This window comes from Macrotis lagotis, chromosome 3, assembly GCF_037893015.1.
Source record: "Macrotis lagotis isolate mMagLag1 chromosome 3, bilby.v1.9.chrom.fasta, whole genome shotgun sequence".
NCBI lineage: Eukaryota > Metazoa > Chordata > Mammalia > Peramelemorphia > Peramelidae > Macrotis > Macrotis lagotis.
Window position 1 is genome coordinate 46320413 of NC_133660.1, and position 21492 is coordinate 46341904.

General features: G+C 36.1%; 1 protein-coding gene across 4 annotated transcripts in view; it reads left to right on the forward strand.

Annotated features, from left to right (window-relative positions):
* ARHGAP24 (Rho GTPase activating protein 24) overlaps positions 1-21492 on the forward strand; it is a 103494-nt gene that overhangs the window by 71253 nt on the left and 10749 nt on the right. For all 4 annotated transcript variants that reach the window (XM_074228588.1, XM_074228589.1, XM_074228590.1 and 1 more), the window contains 4 exons: positions 2093-2215; positions 12186-12393; positions 16408-16540; positions 19202-19275. In XM_074228588.1, the coding sequence (XP_074084689.1) occupies positions 2093-2215; positions 12186-12393; positions 16408-16540; positions 19202-19275 (538 nt within the window). The remainder of the gene's footprint in view (positions 1-2092; positions 2216-12185; positions 12394-16407; positions 16541-19201; positions 19276-21492) is intronic.

Here is a 21492-nt window from a genome sequence, read left to right on the forward strand (position 1 = left end):
GTTATGAAGGTCTTTGAATGCCAACTCTAGAACTTTATATTTCACCCTGGAGATAATAGGGAGCCACTGAGGTTTATTGTCTAGCAGACAGAAGACTACTCTTCAAGTCTACTTTTCAGATGATCCTCTCATAGTTGAGTGGAGGATGGAAACCAACCAAAAGACTGTTGTCCAGGCTTGTACTAGGCTTGAGGTGTTGAAGTCTTGCATCAGACTGGTGGTGGCATCAGAGGAAAGAAAGGAAGTATATACAAGAGTTGTCATGAAGGTAAAAACAGCAGAACTTGGCAACAGAAAGGATGTGAGAGAGAGAGAGTGAGCAGTTGAGAATGACGCTTTGGTTGCAATTCCAAGTGACTGGAATGATTGGGTTGTTCTTGACCGACTCTGAAGAGTAGAGGGTCTAAGGGGAAAGATAATAAGGTCAGTTTGGGGCATGTTGAGTTTGAGATGTCTATATGAAATCCAGCCCATTAGACAGTTGGAGATGCAAATTGGAACTCAGGAGAGAGATTAAGGCTAGATAATAAGAATTATCATCATAATGTGAGCAATAATTTACCAACCATTATGTGTAAACAAAGTAACTAGTTGGCTCAGTGGATAGAGTATTGGACCCGGAGTCAGGAAAACTCTGAGTTCAATCAGAGCTCAGACATTTTCTAGTTGTGTGACTCTGGACAAGTCACTTAACCCCAGTTGCCTTAGTTTCCTCATCTGCGAAATGATCTAGAGAAGGAAATGACAAACCACTCCAGTATCTTTGCAAGAAAACCCCAAATGGGGTCACAAAGAGTTGGACACAACTGAAGCAATTGAGCAAAACAACTGTCAGGAGATCTTTTAAACTTTGCTATCTTAACTAAAAATCCTTGGTCTGTTTTTTTCTTAGATTTCCCACTTCCATCAAGAGGAATGAAATTTTCATGAAATACTTCTATTTTATGGCATACTAAATCTTTCTCCTACTTTCTTATTGGATTTCTCCTCACACAACTTTTGTTCTTTTAATTCTTTAGTTCACTGAAGCCCTCTTTATCAATGATTTTCAGATGATGTTTTTTTAAAAGAAATATTTGAAAACCAACAAAGAGACTTCCCTATCCTCCACCAGCCATGTTTATCTCTAGCTGCATAAAAATATACATTCTATTTCTTAGTTTTGTACTGCTGTTTGAATCTATTTATGCTTCTCTTTAACAAAGTTGTATGTTGAACACTTTCCCACTTCTGGGAACTTCTGAAAGAATTACTTGTCTTTTGCTTAGTTAGTATAAGAGCAATAATATAAATTTTCATTTATTTACTCAGAATATAAAAGATGTTTTCCCTGGCTGCCTGCTTTTTTAAAAATTAATTTTATTTTTTTTAATTTAAGGCAATGGGGATAAGTGACTTGCCCAAAGTCACACAGCTAGGCAATTATTAATTGTCTGAGGTCCTCCTGATTCCAGGGCCTGTGCTCTTATCCACTGTGTCACCTAACGGCACCTTGCCTGCTTTTTTAAAATGAATAATTTGGAAGTTGATTACAATATATTTTTATTTGTTTTTTTTTCCCTGCTGTTATTCTGTAGATTCTTTCATGAACTCTGTATTATGTGTCCAACATTTCTGGGCAATTTTTCTATGATTTTTCCAAAGCATGGTATTCATGTATTTTTTTTAATGTTGTTTTTCTGGCAGATATATAGTTTTTAGATTACAACTTTACACCCTGTCTTCAATTTCAGCATTCTTGTTTTATAGAGCTCTCCTTTTTTGTTCCTGTTTTGATTTTGTTTTTACTAGTTAATTTTCTTTCTGTCACTACACTTTTTGCATTCAAATTCTATTATTCTCCTTTTTAGAGATCTACTTTTTTTAGATAGTTGCTTTCTAAATCAAGTTTCTGGCTTTGGCTCTTTCTAATTATTTTTATAAGTGACTTAGATAAAAACATGGATGGCATACTTATACTCAAAGTAGAGAAGGATAAATAATATCTTGCTGTACAGAATTGTTAGACCCTGGCATAGTACAGGTTTTCTGACAATAATTATCTTGGCAAAATTTTATCTAGGAGATAGCTTATAGGTTCCTTTTTTTATAGGACGAGATCAACATCAGATGACATCGAACCATGAGACCTACCTCCTCATGGCGAATACACAGAATGACATGGAAGAATGGATGAAGTCCATTCGCAGAGTCATATGGGCACCTTTTGGTGGAGGTAAGTCTATTTAAATATGATGATAAAGCAGGCAGGATGAAAAAAAAATTCTATGCCAGAGTTCTTTGATGCAATTTTTTCCCATATCAGATCAGAGGCTATTGTTGTGATATCAGCATCTGCTTCAAAAAGAAGAATATAGAAAATTGTGTAATGATGTCTGTGATCTATGAGGAGTATGGAGAGGATAGATGCTCATATACATAAGTAATGAACTTCCAGGAAGATGGGAGAAGTCTCACCTTCACCATGCCAAATACAGTGAGGTAAATCCCCAAAGAAGAAAAGAGATAATTTTCTGCAAAGTAATTTCTCTTGGAAAAACAGAGGTCTATGTGGTAGGAATAATTAATGCCATAGTTAGGGCTCAGTTGAGATTATTTACATTATTCTATTTATATAAACACACATATATGTGTGTGCATACACAAATACATGTATGTATTATAGTTCTAGTTGATAGAATTTTGTGATTTTTCTCCAACCTTTTCTAGTCTTTCAAAATGATTTTTCTTTATAATATTGTTATGTATAAGTTGGTCTCCTGGTTCTATTGCCATGGAAATACCAGCCAGAAGGCAAATAGTTAAATTCTGTGCCTTTCTATAGTAGACTATATCATGGGCTATCCTGATGTTGTGCAAAATAGTTTATAGGAAAACAAAGTTAACCCCATGGGAGAAATCTGCTACAAGTCCCCCCAAGTACCAGACCTTGACTTGATAATACTCACCTGTGTATTCTATTTCTGTCTGGTAGATAGGGACTATCACCCAGAAGAAGGGGAGTGAGGATCCCACTAGAACAGGGAAATCAAGGCAGAAAGCTCAACATGATAATAAACTGTTAGCTCTTTGTTTTCCAAAATGACCCTTTATTCCCCTGAAAATCCTGACTGTAACCTTTTGCACTAAGTCTGCTCTCTCTGCCCCTTCCACCTTTCCCAACATGCTATCCCCTGACCCCCCCCTCTATATACATATATATATTAGCTTTTTTTCCCTAGCTCTTTATCCATTAGGAGTAGTGTCATAATGCAATAACCTTGCACTTGCTAAATAAAACTTATCTGTCCCTCATCACCCTGAATTGTATGTCATTGTGAAATTCTTTTACTGTTCAAACCCTAACTCATAACCAGTGCCCCAAACTCCTTCAGTGCTGTTCAGTTTACTTTGCATCAGTTTATACAGGTCTTGCCTTTTGTTTTGTTATTTATTGTGGAACAGTTTCATTATATTCATTATATTCTTTAGCCATTTTCTTATAGTATATATATATATATATATATATATATATATATATATGTATATGTCTTTTTCCTTCTCTCATTGGAATATATTCCTAAGAGCAAGATTGCTGGAGGATGGATAGATAGTTTATGAACTTCTTGGCAGAGTCCCAAATTGTCTTCCAAAATGGCTTTATAGGTTCACAGTTCCATCAGTGGGACGCCATCATGACTATTTTCCTGAAACCTCTCTAACAATTGTCACTCTTGGGTTTTGCCAGGTTGATGCATGTGAGGTTTTTCTAGGCTGTGCCAGATTCAGACCAGATTCCTGGTAGCTTACATTCAATATTAAAGCAAAAAGGTCATTCAAGGGGAAAGAGAATTTATTAAAGGAGATTTATTTAGCAGTACTTAGCAGGAAGGTTTTTTTTAATCTCCTCCCTCCTTCACATTGTTGTGCCTATGATTGAAACTATTGCCTGTGTCAGCGACTGACTAGAATCAAAGGCAGAAACAGAGGGTACAACAGCTGGGAGAGTCCCTATAGTTAGAGTTGCAATGCTAGGGATCCCTTGGTGATTTGCATTGAGCAAAAAAGGAGAGGAGAATTAAAGGGATGCAAAGTGACCTCTCCTGCCTCCACATCAGACTTTCCTCCCAACATGCCAAGGACCACCTTATGGAGTTTAGGCTTGTTCTATGTATGCCTTGACTCTTAAGGAGCCCTTGGTAGTTGGAAGAAAAGAGAAGGAACTCATAGAGAGCATCAAAGGCTAAGCAGTAATATAAAAGAAACCCCAGCAAACAGCAGAAATTCTTGATAGAAAAAGTGCCATTATTATACTTTTTTGTGTCATTTCAATTCAATTTTATTTTTGTGTATGCATACATTTTCTTCTAGTCCCTCACTTCCTCCTCTTTAATTAAAAAAAGCAAGTAAAATAAAATCCATTACAAACAGGTATGATCAAGCAACACAAATAATTCAAATGTTGGCTATGTCATACACATATATAAATATGTCAATTTTGGGGATCTTAGGCTGTGGTTTCATATCTGTATGTTATACCTACACATTTCATGGATTAAACTTTCTATTTTTTTACCCAGTACCAAATGGTTTTTTTAGTATAGTTTGATATCAAGCACTATTGGGATGCCTTCTTTCCTACTTTTTTCATTTTTTAAAAAATTCTTAATCTTTTGTACCCCAATGAACTCATTGTTTTTTCTACTTAATAAAGTAGTGTCATTGTTTTTCACCTAGAACAGCTTCCTTCAGCATTATGTCTCAGGCATTTTTGTCTTGGCTTTTTTTTCCCCCTTTAAAACAGCTATTTGCTCATTTTTATAGAACATTCTAAGCCCTCAATTACTGCTGAAAATGTATTTTAAAAAATAAGGGATTTTTAAAAATAGTATTTTCCTCCAATTACATGCAAGACAATTGTAGCATTCACTTTTACAAGATTTTGTGTTCCAAACTTTTCTCCCTCCCCTCCCTTCTTCCTAAAACATTGGTGAGGCAGCTAGGTGGTGCAGCAAAAAGAGTGTCAGTTTTTTCACATCTCCAGCATTTATCATTTTCCTTTTTTGTCATATTAGCCAATTTGATAGGTCTTTTAATGTGCATTTCTCTAATCCAAAGTGATTTAAAGTGCTTCTTCATATGCCTATAAATAGCTTTGATTTATTCATCTGAAAATTTCCTGTTCATATTCTTTGACCATTTGTCAATTGGGGAATTGCTTGTATTCTACTTCTTTTAAAATATTTTTCCTGAGCTCTTCCATGAGTTCTTTCTTGGACTGAGACCATTTCCTATTTTTCTTTGGTATTTTCCCTATAAGTGTTTTGACAGTGTTGTCCCCTTCTGAGTTTGTGTCAAGACAGTTTGTGACATCTCCGTCACCATAATAACTTTCTATGGTCAGATTCTTTAGTTGTTGCTATTTTTGTTGTTTCTTGCTCTCTTTTTTGGTTTTTTCCCTTTCTTTTAAATTTGAACTTTGCTCCTGAAGTGGAAAGGGCACTGCCTCAGGTTTCTTGTGCCAGAGAATACAGGTCTTGACTGTTAAATTGGTGCTGCACTGATGTTGCCCTGAGGCCCCTGGTGTGGGGGGGGGTCCCAAGTGACTTATGGTGGACTATGATGGACAGAACTGGCCCCACTTGCTGCTGGGCTCTTTACCTCAAGTTGAGTGGAGTGTTGCACAGCCCTGTTCTATCCCTCTGTACCTCATTTCTTTATCCCAGCAGTTCAGAATACTGTCACACTGGTGCCATGGCAATCAGCGTGAGTTCTGTCATTGGTAGCTTGGTCTTCAAGCCTCTGGGAAGATGGGGGAGGTCTTGAGGTGTAGGATTGACCCCTATTCCAAATCCTGGCTTGTGTCCTAGGTCTTTCCCTCAGCTCCTCAACCTTCCTGCTGCTTTGGGGCTGCTTCTATCAGTGATTGCCTTATTTTCTCTACTTCAGAAACCTTGATAAATGTGAAATTTTCTTGAGGAAATTTAATAAATAATTTTTAAATGAATTAAAAAATGAATTGTCACTGGAAAAAGTCAGAGAAAACTTAATGGTGATAAGGAATGGGGGAAATTTTAAGTGCCTTTTTTTATTTTTGAGAAAATGAATCTAAATCAAAAATGTCTCTAGAACATGTGATTTGCATTTGTAGCATCTTCAACAAATTCCAACCCTCTTATAAGAAGTTTTCTAAAAGAAACCAGGAATTGAGTTATAGTTAGAAAGTTTTGAACAATCTATGTACAACTTCATATAGTCATCTGCTCAGCAACTCCTTTGTATGTTATGTAGGGTCTTCCTCACCTCTGCCCATCTCCTTATTGCCATTAATGCATGTCCCTGCTGTCAATTAACTCAGCTATCAATAGTCACTAAGCACCCCCAAGAAGGGGTGCTTAAGACTCATATCAGTTAAATGTTGTTACTCATAAAGTTTGACTTAAAAAGATTAGAACTAATAAGTAAAAGGAGACTGGAAATCTGCTTATTTCATTTACCAAAATTCCCACTCTTTTTTTCCTCCAATGGATAAGTGAGTTTTCCTTTTTTATTAGACTCTTTTTTCAAGAATTTCAATTTACTTTGACAATGATTATTATTTTCTATTTCAAATTAATGCTTATCTCTAGATAATAGAAGAATCTGTTGAATAACTTGCCATTGACAAAAATGAAATAGTCCTTGCCCTGATTGAGCTTAAAATGGTGCAAATACATGCATAAAATACAGAAGAATAAATGGGAGTGGGGAAGGCATTATCATTGATTGCTGTGTCTTTGAAAGTCAGGAAAGTGAAAGGGAAATTTCTAGGTACCCCAGCACCACATATTTATTCTAATAAAGTATCTTTCATCACCTTTCTTCCACTCATTATTTGGCGTAAAGGTTGTCCCATGCAAAGATTCATTCCTGATTCTTCTTATTTGTTTTGTCTCAAAGAATGAGAATCCCAGACATGGAGTCCAGAAAGTCCTGAGGGCAAATCTTGCTTTAGACATTTATTAGCTGAGCATGTCACAGTCTCTCCCAATCTCAATTCTTCTGAGAGAAATGGTCATTAAAAAACCAATTTGGTGGTGGTGGGGAGATCCAAGGTTTTTCCCCTTCCTATCTTGGATCAAGTCCCCATCTGAAGGACTTTGCTGATAATGAATTTGAATCAACTTCTCATTCTTGTTCAGGCTCTCCCACTCCCGAAGTGAGGAAGCTCATTGTGTTCTTCTCCTGCTTGGGTTGGGAGAGATATAGATCCTTTATCCAGATTGCAAGAAGCTGGGGGTGATCTGAGATTGAGGGTGATCACAATCCAGTCTCCCAGACTTTAATTAAAATAGGTCCACCTCTTATTGTAATATTGTTACTTATCAGAGTTGATTGTCACCCTCAGAAACACCAACTCTTTCAAGGTTGAGTGAATGCCATGAGGGGTCTTTGGTATTCAGTAATACCACTGACCTCTTTTGTTAATTATTTGCTAGAATATTTAATAAAATGATTAATTATCCAAAAAATATGCCTTTCTAACTTTTTATATGCCACAGTTCAGTTGTATGGATTGAGTAAAATAACATGTGATCAGTGTTTTGCAAATCCTAAAATCATTATATAAATGCTAGCTATTGTGATTGTTTGTTTCAGATTGGTGAGGAGCCAATGAGGACATTTCCAGTCCAAAGAAAAGATCTCCCAGCCATGCTTCCTTATACACCTCTTTTTCAAATCCTATCAAATGATATTGAATATCTGGAAATATAGTACTTCCAGGAGTCCAATGTCCTTCCCATTAAATCATCTCATTCTTTTACTTAATCACAAAGGAAGAATGGCAGTGCATATTAAGGATATTTTATAGGTGGAAACTGATATCAATAACATCTGATATGGGCAGAACATATTTTGCAACTATTTTAGTTATATTTGAAACTATTTTATCAGTGATTCTTTCAAATATGTTGCTTATTTTTTTTGTAATCAGGAATGTTCAGTGTTAAGTAAAGGATTAAACATAAATTCACAAAACTGTGTTTTGATTTGTCAGTTCCACAGTGAGATTTCTTTGAGGGGGAGAAGGAAGTGTCCATGAATCACTTCAAGTGTTATAAATTTGCCTTTCCTTTGATTGGATCTATATTACTAGTCTTCAAATCCAGTGACTGGAGGATTATAATCAAGCAGATGGGCTTCAGGGTAGAAGATGGGGCTGGAGCTACTTTGACTGATGCCTCATTCCTGTTCGTTACCCCAAGCTAATCATTTATTTCAGCTGTACTACAGTAATCAGGAAATATCTTGATAGATGCTCAGAGAGATAAGAGTTTAACACATTTCAGTTGAGTTTTCTCTTAGATTTAGAACTACCTGTAAAAAAGTTAGCACACTCTTTTGTGATGTCTCAAATTGTTTGTATGCAAAATTATTTCAGGAAGTAAAATCATCAATCATAGTTCAATGTCAAGAAGGTCTCCAATTGAGTTCTTAGGTGTCTGAGTGATTTAAGATGTTTATTAACAATTGAGTCAAAGGCACAAAAGGTATGTATCTTAGATGTGCTGCTGACCAAAAAACTAGGAAAGAGTGGTCAGTGCAGGGAGGGAAATGGAAGCTGGGGAGAGGTGGAAGGTGTGTGGATGGGGAGAGGGATTTGTGGCGGGGTAGGGATTGAAAGTTCTGTTCTCTGTCTCCACTCTTTACATTAATATTGATACTGTTCTGAGCACCCTTTTATAGGAAGGGTATTAATAAGGGAAAGAGATCACATTTAGACAGTGATGATTCCTTGAACCAAGTTGCCTTCAATGATATGAATGACTTGGCCCCTGAAAACTATAGGAGCCACGAATGGATTTTGCAAAAGCAAATTTAGGTTTGATAAAAGGAAGAACATTCCTATATTTAGGGATTCCAAAGTGGAGGAGGCTTTCTTGGGAGATGCCAAACAGGCAATATTTGAATTCAATGTGAAATTTATTAGTCTTACTCACCCACAGTGCCTGTGGTCTCACAATTATTTGTAGAGACTACTTGAAATCAGGAGATGCTAAATCCCAGAATTGAAGCATTGGCACCAATACTTCCCCAATCTAATTCTTTGAAATAGTTTTCATCTCTACCACTGGCAATACAATCTTGACCTCAAAGAATAGAGAGGAAATAATCAATACCAACAAAGTATTTTTGGAACTGAGGTGAAGGAGAAGGAAAAATCACAACTTAAATGGAAGCTAGTATTTTTTAGAGTTCATTTTTGATTCACTCTATGAGTATGTCAAACAATGCTTAATTTTGTTTCTCTACAAATCTCTTCATTTACTTTACCACACGTTTTTCCCTTAATAAACCAATTGTTGAGAAGTAGTTTGTATTTTGACATGTCTTCAGTGATTTCCATTTGCCATTCATTAGCTTAACATTTAAAATCCTCCACTATCTGGCTCTTACCTGTCTTTCCAAACTTAGATATCTCATTTCTCTTCACACACCTGATAATCCAGGTATATAAGTTTATGAGTTGTTTTCTGACTCATACATGTTTCCTGTTCCCATACCTATGATATAAATATTGGAGTACATTCCCTTCTTATATACTTTCTCCTCCTTCAAGTCTCACCTCAGATGCATGCCACTTCCTCAGCAAGTGATTTCTAAACTTTATGTAGCAACACTTCCCCCACAACTTTTTAAACATCAAATAAATATATCCATATATTTGTTGTTGTTTTATATATGTGTGTGTGCATATTTCATGCCATGTTATTCTTTTCACAAAACAATCTAGTGTTTTTATAACACAAAAGGTTAAAATATAATAAAATGTTTACAGTTCTATTAAAACATCTATATGTTTTCATATTTAAAACATTAAGTTAACCATAATGGTTTTGGGGCAAAAGTTTCTCAAAATCACTTAATCAAAAAAGATTGGTTAAATGCCTTTTATAGGCCAGCATGGTGCTAAGTGATAGTGATATTGTTATTTGTCCTTTGTTCTCAATGAGGACATGGAGGTAGAAAGGTTTTACCATGATGCAAGTGAATTGGATTTAAGTGAGGCAGAGCTGAGCCTCACTCTCTTTTCTGGATCCAATGGCCAGATCTGGATTCAATGGCCAGATATGGATCAGGAAAACTGGAAATGACCCTGGATGCATAATATGAAGAATAAAATAAAATAATCCCTTCTTAAAAAAAAGCTTAAATTAAAAATTCACAGTCACAAAAATACTTGCACTTATAATCCTTTTTCTTCCACTAATTGTGATTTTTTTGCCTTTTAATTACTATATCAGAGATACTTTTTTTTTTTAGGTTTTTGCAAGGCAATGGGGTTAAGTGGCTTGCCCAAGGCCACACAGCTAGGTAATTATTAAGTGTCTGAAATCAGATTTGAACCCAGGTACTCCTGACTCCGGGCCGGTGCTTTATCCACTACGCCACCTAGCCGCCCCTATAAATAATAGTAAAATTTATATTCTTACAGATTCCCACAATGTAATATATATATATATATATATATATGTTCTAGTATATCTTAGCTCTTTCCCCCCAGTTTTACTTATGAAGATAAAAAAGAGCTCCAAGAATGATATGATTTGTAAATTGAGATTCTGAGCAGTTAAGTGACTTGCCTAGGGTCATATCCCCATTTTAAGAAGGAGACTCACACCAGCCATGATTTCTTTCCATTCCAATCTATAATCATGACTCTCAGGGACTCTCTTTAAAATACTTTCAGTTAGGTACCTTCAGTTTCACCCTCTCCCCTAATCCCCTTTACTTTCTTTTATATGTTATTTTCCCCCCATTATAAGGTAAGCTCCTTTAGGAGTAGCTAGATGATGCAGTGGATAGAGTGTTGGGCCTATAAATAATAGAGATACTTTTTTTTTTTAGGTTTTTGCAAGGCAATGGGGTTAAAGTGGCTTGCCCAAGTCCACACAGCTAGGTAATTATTAAGTGTCTGAGACCGGATTTGAACCCAGGTACTCCTGACTCCAGGGCCAGTGCTCTATCCACTGCGCCACCTAGCCACCCCTTTCCTGTTCTCTATTAAAAAAAAACCAATAATCCCATAACATAAAACTCGGAGCATGAGATTGTATTGCTATAGCTGAATGTGACCCTAGTGACCCTCTAGTCCAATCCCTTCATTTCACAAATGAGAAAATTGAAACCCTTGGAAATTGAAGAGATTTGCACAGGATTCTACAAGTAGGAAGGGTCAGAGGCAAGGTTTAAAATTCAGCTCCTTCCACCCTTCCTATCACTACATGAGATGGTTTGGGTATAATGAAAATCAGTCAAGTATAAGATATGTGTATGTTAATGGATTTAAATATGGCATTTTGACCTGCTGATCAGCACTATGACCCAGCTACTGTCTCTACGCTACTTCTAAAAAATAAACTTTATTTATGCTCTTTTTTCATATTTCTGTGTCTTAGCTTATACTGTTCTCTCTCTATTTCAAATATTCTTTTTTTATAAAAGATATTTAAGTAAAATAGATCAATATACTGGACATTTATGACATTATATACCTTATTCCATACCTACAGTTTACCATCTTTCTGCTTGATGGATGGAGGCACCCTCTTTCCCTCTTATATAAGTATTCATCTCAGGAATTAATCTGATTTCTGAGGCATGTTGCTATTTTCTTGTATTTTCTTGTGTTCTTTGTGTCATTTGTCCTTATTCTTCATCATATCACATAAATCTTTCCAAATTACCCTGAATTCTTCATATTCATAATTTCTTTCAGTATAACATTATTTTGTCATATTTATATATTATAATTTAGTCAGAGATTCCCCAATTGTTGAGGACCCACTTTAGAAAACTAGAGAAAATTGATGAGTGATGATGATCTCTTTGAAATTGCTTATGAACAATCTTTTGGGATGAGATAGACCAGGTGTAAAACCTATACTATATTACATTATTACCATTTATAATCATACTCATTGATAATATGGGTTACATTGTAATCATAAATATATATTGAATTCTATATGTGGCCCTTGATAAGTGTTTGCTGGGCAATGCAGATCAGAAGAGCTATATAAGTAAATTCATAGGACACCTATGAATTATAGACAAATGAAGTGCTGCTTATAGTTAATTTCCTTTTCATATGTTAACATTCAGACAAATAAACAAAGCTAGTTCCTCTAACTCCAGAGACATTTGTTTTTGTCCCCTTCCAGGTATATTTGGACAGAAACTGGAAGAAACAGTCTGTTTTGAGAAGAGATATGGGAACTTCCTGGTACCCATGTTAGTGGAACAATGTGTGGATTTTATCCGGCAGTTGGGGCTAAAGGAAGAAGGCCTATTTCGACTTTCAGGTCAGGCTAATCTTGTGAAAGAACTACGGGATGCCTTTGACTATGGAGAGAAGCCATCTTTTGACAGGTAAGCCAAAAAAAGAACGTCATCATGCCTTTATTAAGAACCTACTGTGGCTAGGTGGCGCAGTGGATAGAGCACTGGCCCTGGAGTCAGGAGTACCTGGGTTCAAATCTGGCCTCAGACACTTAATAATCACCTAGCTGAGTGGCCTTGGGCAAGCCACTTAACCCTGTTTGCCTTACCAAAAAAACCCCTAAAAACAAACAAACAAACAAACAAAAAAAGAACCTACTATGTACTAGGCCCTGTACTAAGTGTTGGAAATATAAAGAAAAGCAAAAAAAACAGTCCCTGTATTCAATTAGCTTAGAGTCTAATATGGGAAACAACATGATAACAACTGTCTACAAAAAAGGTATAAAGACAAAGGAGGAATGCAACTCCATCTGGAACCAGATGAGACATTTGACGTATATATTCTTCAAGCAAAACAAACAAGAAATGCTACCAAGTCCTCATAGCATGGAAACACCTAGCAGATGGATCAGTATTTAATTTGCTTCAAGAGTAAGAAAAGTTTATTTATATTTTTAAAAATCTCATCTTGTTTCCCTTTTAGGATCCTAGGAATAGCCTTGCTTGAGAACTTGAGGGGAGATTCTCTAATGTCTCTAACTTGATATGAAAAGATAGGTCTTTGTTTCAGGAAAAAGCTGGGGATCATAAAGTGCAATTTCCCAAAGGCAACCCAAACTCATTTTGTTCCTGCCCAATTTTAGGTCCAACTCATTATACAAATATATGCAGTACCAATCACACAAACAATACACAGACACTTTGTTCCCACATCATCTCTTCATTTGAGTGTCATTTTTCTGTGATAGTCCTTTATAATAATTCCTTACATTTTCTTTCTGCTTCTAGATTACTTTAATACCTATCCTCCATCTGTCTGTCTGTCTATTTATCTATTTTATCTATATGCGTGTTTATATGTTTGTGTACATAGAAATGTTTGTAAATACACATATCTATTTATATATCTCTATGCATGAATTTGGTGTGCCCAATGATGAATGAGTTCTTTCTACTATTCCTTGATTTGATAAAATCTGGGAGAATTCTGTGCTCTGGGTCAGCCTTGAAAAGACTTTCAATTTGAGATGAGGAAGAACAACTTTATTGGTTCCTTGATCTCCATGACAGCAATGGTGATAGGAGGACTGTATCAAAGAGAATTCACTACTTGGCCATTCAGTCAAATCTAAAGGGAGAGATAACTTCTTCCAGTGGGGGAACTCAAGTTGAAAAAGGAGACAGAAACTGAGAAGAAAACTTAGAGGGGCTTGACCTAGTAGAGCAAATTGTGGGTTGAATGGTGGAAAGTAATGTTCTAGATTCTATTTTTCACAAGATTGTAAAGAGGTAAAAATTGACCAAAGTTTAGTATAAAGTTGGGACATTTGATTATTCCATTCTACATAAAGGTAATTGCTCTTTTTGAAGCAAATAATCAGAGCAGAACCTTTACCCCTATGAATCAATGAAAACCATTATGTAAGCACTATAAGAAACACGTAGGGATTGTGAGGGTCTGAAAGCAGAAAAGGAAGAATGGGGTTTATCTAGAAGCCCTAGGGTGACCAGTGAAAGGAGAAATAGAAAGTAGGGCTGGACTGAAGCAGAGGATGATTGTCAGTTCTAAAGGTATCTGAGATCAGAAGACCAGGACTGACACCACCAGTAACAACCACCAACTCAAAGATTGAGAGAAGTTCCAAAAAAGGTATATTTCCCCCCCTCCCCAGCTTCCCCTCCTACCTTAATATATTCACAATAATCTAATCTGTTGCTTCATTATCCAAATATTTTTGACTATCTGCATCTTGCCTCAACCATAGAGTAGCCAGGACATAAACAGAAATAGATATAAATGTAAATTAGGCAGAAATCAAACCTCTGTCTGAAATTTGGGAATTTTTCTCTCTAGAGTTTTGAAGTAATTTTGATTTTTACCTACAACTTTTTTCTAAAAGAAACTACTTAAAGCTACATAAATGACCTTATGGATCTTAGGGGTTTATATTGCTCTTAGACATAAAATAAGCTAATAATTTTACAGTGTTACAAGTTAGACTCATTCGGGATTTTTTTCCTTTCCTTTTCCTATTTGGGAATTTAAATGTTGGGCTAATTTTACATTGTTTTATTTAGCTTCATTTAAACAGGACTTCCAATATTATTAAGTATTATATTTTAATCATTTTTATCAAAAAAAATCTAAGTTCTGATCTCTGCCTAAGAACATCTTTTTTATATCTAGTTTTTTAATTTATTTAAGGCACTGGGGGTCAATGACTTGCCCAAGGTCACACAGCTAGAGAATTATTAAGTCTCTGAAATCAGATTTGAACTCAGGTCCTCCTGACTCCAGGGCTGGTGCTCAATCCTCTGTGGAGAGCATCTTTTTATGATTGCTGTAACTACTTGTGTGGTTGTACAATGATCAGTGCTTCTAATTTGAATTTCTGGAATTTATCAAATAGTTTGGTCACATGATATTGTTCTTTGGTGACTAGGTATATGTTGATTCTTTGGAGCAACATTATGAGGAAATGAATATAATATTTAAAAATACTGATAATTTGTGGAAATCAGTATTTACAAGGAACTATTGTTATATGAAAGAGAACCAATATTTAATAAGGAGAATTTTATAAACTTCATGAAGATCAGAGTAAGAGAATTAGGGGAATTTTTTTTAAATATATATTATTCAAAGGAGTGAGGACTAGAGATATCCTATAGAAGTTTTCTGTGAATTACCAGAATTATTCTACCATTCAAAAATAACTGAAAAAAATACAGGCAAAGTATATTGCTGGGGATTTGGTTCACCAATGTCAAATGAACTTTCTAGAATAGCTGATAAGGTCTGGGTATAGTACTATATTTGCAAGTTGGAAAGGTAGAGGTCACGTAATAAACTTTAGCATTAATGAATGGAAATGATGATCCAGCACAGGGTTTGAGAATAGGTTTGATCTATCATTTTTATAGAAAGTTACAGAAAGAACTTTCCTGGGAGAAGCAAGGTTAAGTGAAACTGAGTCTGTACTTTTTAGGCAAAGGATGTTTCTTGCTGCTTCAGCCTCATAGGTCCATGGAAGGCAAGCTTTCTTATCTCAAATAGCAGTGAGGCTTTAAGAAGAAGACCTAGAGATGGTTCCATCATGGTAGACAGAGACATATCACCAGTATGTCAGATGGTGGTGAGGTCCCTTTTAAAGACACAAAGAGGCTTCCCTTAAAAACGGGCCACAATCTATATATTCTCTTACAGACAACAATAGTCATCTCAAATTAGGAACATTTTCAAGAAATACCCCTAACCCTCCTGAGAAAGTCTCTATAGAGGGCAGAAAAAGAACAGAACAGGCCTGATGGGTCTCCAACGGGGACAAAGATACTGCATTATAGAAAGTCTTAAAGGGTCTTCCTTTGAGCTTGTAATGCATAAGCAAATGGAATCATGGACTGCCTACTTAAAAATGGCTTTATTGCCCAACTAGGCTCATTCTAAGAGTCCTACCTCACTCAAATGAGAATCTTAGTCTTCAGGGCAAAGCTACATTTCCTCTTCAGTGCTATGAGGGTCCCCGGAGGATTCAGGGAATCATTATCTAATGCTGTGAAGGTTCAGACACTCAGCTGTGTGCTTTCCTATTCGAGAATCACTTCTGTCAGCTGACTTTAAGCATCTTTTAGAAATAAAAACTCAGCTCATTGCTCTCCTAGATGAGATAATGCTTAGAATCTATGAAATTCTATTTTTTGATCTTAATAAATTCATCTTTGTGAAATAACATTTTCGTTATCAAGCAGCATTTATAAGCCTTTTTTGTGGGCTTTCTAAGAAATCCATCTCATTTAATTTTCATTTTTCTAGATCTATATTTGTGGATCTTTTCAATTAAACTATGGTTTTTGCACTGTGCTATTTTAGTAGGCCAAACCCAGTAAAGAGTGCATCACATCATTGAAAAGTATCTTTAATTTAATGTTTTATCTCTGCAGTAACGCAGATGTGCACACAGTGGCTTCACTTCTCCAATTATATCTCCAAGAACTTCCAGAACCAGTCATCCCCTATGCAATGTATGAAGATTTTCTGTCTTGTTTCAATTTACTCAGTAAAGAAGAAGAAATGGTAAGTTTAACAGTAATTCTAAAAATAGATGTCTTGGATTTTATGTCAGTATTTCTAACTTTTAATTTATAATCTGATCTTTGAATTGCTTTAAATTGTTCTTGTACATCTCAATGCAATATTCTGTGAAAGTTCCTAAACTGTGGGCTCACATGAATTGGGTCTGATCTCAGGCTCTAACTCAAAATATTGATACCACTTTTTGGTTTGTTGTGCTCTCACCCTTAAGGGAGTCAAGATGGTAGAATGCCAGAAAGAAGTATAATACACCTTCTCTATCAGGTACCTGATGTACCTGAATGATTACTGATTGGGAAATCTGAGAAAAAATAACAGTGAGTTATTTTTTCGACCCAGGTCAGCTTAAGAAGACAAACAAGGACACTGGGAACAATCTGGCCAAGAGTTCACTGCAGACAACATTCTAATGCCCAAGAACCAAAAATGATCCAAGGCTGGGAAACAAGGCAGGAAGTTCCAAGGCAAGAAGAGTTCCCTAGGGGTTCTTGAACTAGAGCCCAGGGCAGGAACAATCACCATCCAGCAGTTCTGTTCTATACTTAGGTTATAGACTCAGGGCTTGCTGAGGAAGTACTCACTACAGAGGGGAACTCAAAGTACTATTGCTTTCTAGTAGTAACCTTCTGAATCTTGTCCAGATCAGAAAGTGAGGCAGGAACTTCCAGAATCCAGACCAGAAGGACAGCAGCAGACTTCATCCTGGATAATATTACTTGGAAACTCCAAAAACTTGCATTGAGTTATCCATGAGATTCTAGAATAATCCCAATATCCCAAGAAGGCAGCAGAAGGACCCAAGAGAATAGAAGTTCATCCCAGATAGTCACCCTCATCCCCATAAGTTCCCAGGGTCTGGCCCTAATGTCTCAAATCAAAAAGTAGGCTGGAAGAAGGCACAAACTTAAAAAATAATCCCACCAAAAAGGATTATTTTGGTGACAGTGACAGTCAAGACACAACCCAGAAGATAAATTACTTTGAAGCAAATTCTCAGACATAAGTTTAGCTAGAATTCCTGGAAAACTTAAAGAAAGAGATTTTTTAGAAGATCCAAAAATTATTTTTGAAACAAAATAAGAGTAAAAAAATATGAGTTATGAATGAAAGGTATATGTGCAATGAATGAAAGGTATGAAAGCATGGAACAAAAAGCACAAAGCAGATAACTTCCTAAAACTTTAACTGAGTCAAATAGAAGCTGATGATTCCATGAGACATTAATAAATATTAAAACAAAATCAAAATACTTCAAACACCAGAAGAAAGTATAAGGTATCTCATACTGGAAAACTACAACGGATCAAGAAGACAATATAATAATCACTATACTACTTGAGAGCCAGATACTTTAGAACCAGAAAATAAAGTAGAAATAGAAAGAATCTATCAGTCAACTCTTGAAAGAAAGCCCCAAATGAAAACTCTTAGGAATATTAAAACAAAAACCCAAAGTTCATAGTTTAAAGAAAAAAATCTGCAAGAAAAACTACTGAGGAGAGTTTTGAATCATTGACCTTTTATTAAAGGACCCATGATCCCCCTCTAATAAAGTGGATCCATTCCCTCTTCTTCCAGGATCTTAGTGTTTGATACTCAGACAATACAGATGAAGCAAGTTAAAAAAAGAACAAAATCTCATTGGTTGGTAAACTTTGCTCTTGGCCCTCCACTAGGATCTACACAAAACAAAGAATCCCATTGGTTGACAAATGGGATAATGAACAGACATTACAGATCTATTTTGACCTTTCAGAAAGTCCTGGTGGGCACTCCCATGGGGGCTGGTAGAAAGGCAAGTCACAGGTTGGTCAGGTGCCCATGGTCATCTCCCCATGTTGGACAATAGAGGGATGATAAGGGATAGAAGGGCAACAAAAATAACTAGGCACTTTCCATATAATTGAGTCACCTCCACCATGCTGGGCTTGGTCATAACAAAGCGAAACAAGGGTGGAGGATCTCTAGTTGGCTTTCTTTAAGGGAGAGGGAGGAATATGAGGGAAGGTAGACTGAGAAGGATTAGTCAGAAGCAAACCAAACCCTTAAGAAAAGGACAGGAAACAAAGAGAAGGAAATTATGAGAATAAAACAAACACAAAACAAACCCCACATCTGTTGTATAGCAACAATAGAATGATTCAGCCTAAAATAGGCTGATTGTATGTAGGCAACTTAAAGGGGAAGATAGAATGACTGTCACCATCCTACGGTCATAGCTCAGGCCATACCCACTAGTCAAATAGTTCAGCTGCACTAATTTTACATTGAGTTTATATTAGTTTGAATTTGTTTGAAATCAGAATTTAATCTACAACAATGTCTATAGTGATACCCTTTTTACCCCCAAAATAAATCCTCCTGGAAATGGAATAAAAGGAAAGTACAATAGCACAGCTAGGTGGTGCAGTGGATAGAGCACTGGCCCTGGAGTCTGGAGGACCTGAGTTTCAAATCCGACTTAAGACACTTAATAATTACCTAGCTGTGTGATCTTGGGCAAATCACTTAACCCCACTGCCTTGCAAAAAAAAAAAAGAAAGTAAATGTATTACCCATAGGTTTTAATTTAAGTATATATAAAACAAATATTTTTTTTCTGGAAAAAATAGATACTTAATCTCCTTTTTCTTTCCTACACAGGGAGTTAAAGAACTAGAGAAGCAGGTGAAAAATTTACCAGTGGTTAATTATAATCTCCTCAAGTACATATGCAGGTAAAAACTTTTTTTAAAAAAGATTATAAACATTAGCCTGGTCTCTAATTTTCTCTGTTTGCCCTGTTATTAATATACTGTGTGAACCTGAGTAAGTCACTTAACCTCTGAGAATTGTCAATTGTCTCCTTGGTAAAATAAAGAGATTGGATTAAATGTTCCTAAAGTCCATTCCAGCTTCTATTTTTTTCTTATTGGATTTTCCTATTCCTTTTCCTGCTTCTATTAGGAAGATAAGGAGCTGGTAAAGTGCAGCCTTACAGTGAATCACTCTAAAACAAGATACACTGATAGAAAAGAATTCAGTAGTTTAATATCTAGCCATAAAAAAGAGCTATTATAAGAAGTAATATTCCTTTCTGTTAACATTTTAACACCATGGTTTGGTACATCTCATAATTTCAGATCATTCTACAAGGACAAGTTTCAATTAAGGATCAGAAATTGTGGCACCGGAATTCTCAGAAACGTGACTCTGCTCAGAGCCTTCTAGGCGATGGGTCTTGAGCATCATCCTCAGGTCACAACTCTTCTTGGCCCTGCCAAGGACTTGGAGTGTTCTGACTTTAGAGGTGTTCACTCATAACGCACAGACAGTTGCTTTGCTTTATTAGCTCCTCAGGCAAGCACATACACCAGAAGTTTGCAGCTGTGTTTGTAAAGAGTAGGATTTCTATAACAAGGTTCCTTTGCCAGGAGAATACAACTAAGGTACTTCACAGTGGTCATAATCTAAGCCTAATTCCTATTTCCCATTAGAGGGTCAACATCTTACCAAAAGGAAGAACAGAAATCAAAGAATCAAAATAGCAATGCTATTATTATGAATGGTTAATCGCCATAAACCAGTTAGCCCTGTGGTAACTTTTCTGATTTCTTCTGCCTAACATCCCAAGGGTCAGAAGGATCATTAGACCCTACTTTCCCAATCTATTAATAGTAAAAATCAAGATCCAGCAAATGTTTATGTTTCTGCACCATGTAAGGTTTCTCTCCTCCCTGAACTCACCCAGGAAAAGCTTGGTTTGACAAGTGTACCCCACCAAAACCCCCTGCCCCAATCAAGTTCCCCCTCCTTGATGGCAGAAGTTGGACCTCCTTGAGGTTCAATCCCTACAACAAGGGAAGTGAAAAACATTTTACTGGAGTATTTTCTTTAATATTTTACCATCATATTTTAAAAATACAATTTATTTTTTTTAAACCTGTTTTTTAAATTTGGCTTTTTTTCAGAAACATGCCACTTGTCTAAAAAAGGGAATGGTGCTATAAACTAAAACCCATGACGAGGGGCTGAGAATTTGGCTTGATGATCAGATACAGGAGAGTAGGATTTGACATGGATATCCCCAATCACAATATTTTATCAGTTGTGGCAATAAATGGGGAGATTGTATCTTAAATTTAGCAGTGAGAAATTCCAAAAATGAAATTATTATCAATAATATTCCCATTGCAATATATATATATATATATATATATATATATATATATATATATCTTAATGGCACATCTTTTGTTCCTAAATATCAGATTAATGGAAGCATCTGTGCAGTATGACATTTGTGAATAAGTAAAAGCAAAGGTTCTTTGTCTTTCAAGCAGAAGTATCTAGTTTTACCCTTTTTGTGGTTGTTAAATAGATTTAATTGTTGTTGTTGAGTTGTTTCAGTCATGTCTAACTCTTTGAGACCCAGGGAATGGTGTGCCATTTCCTTCTCCAACTCATTTTGCAGATGACAAACTGAAGCAGGGGTCAGTTAGATGTTGCAGTGGATAGAGCACCAGCCCTGGAGTCAGGAGGACCTGAGTTCAAATCTAGTCTCAGACATTTAGTAATTACCTAGCTGTGTGGCCTTGGGCAAGTCACTGAACCCAACTGCCTTGCCAAAAAAACAACAACAAACTGAAGCAAACAGGATTAAATGACTTGCCCAAAGTCACACAGTAAGTATCTGATACTAAATTTGAGCTTAGAAATATGTCTTTCTGATTCCTAGCCTTATATATTGTACCACTTGGCTTCCCATCAATAGATTTAAGCTGATTTTTAGCCTTTGCTTCTGGAGAAGGAATTATTACTTTTAACTTTAGTCTGGCATTAGAGTTAAGATATATGTAAATGTGTGTGTGTGTGTGTGTATGTAAGACTTCCCAAATAGTAGGAAATATATGAAAATGGACACATTTTCCTAAAACCCCAAATGTCTGAATTCA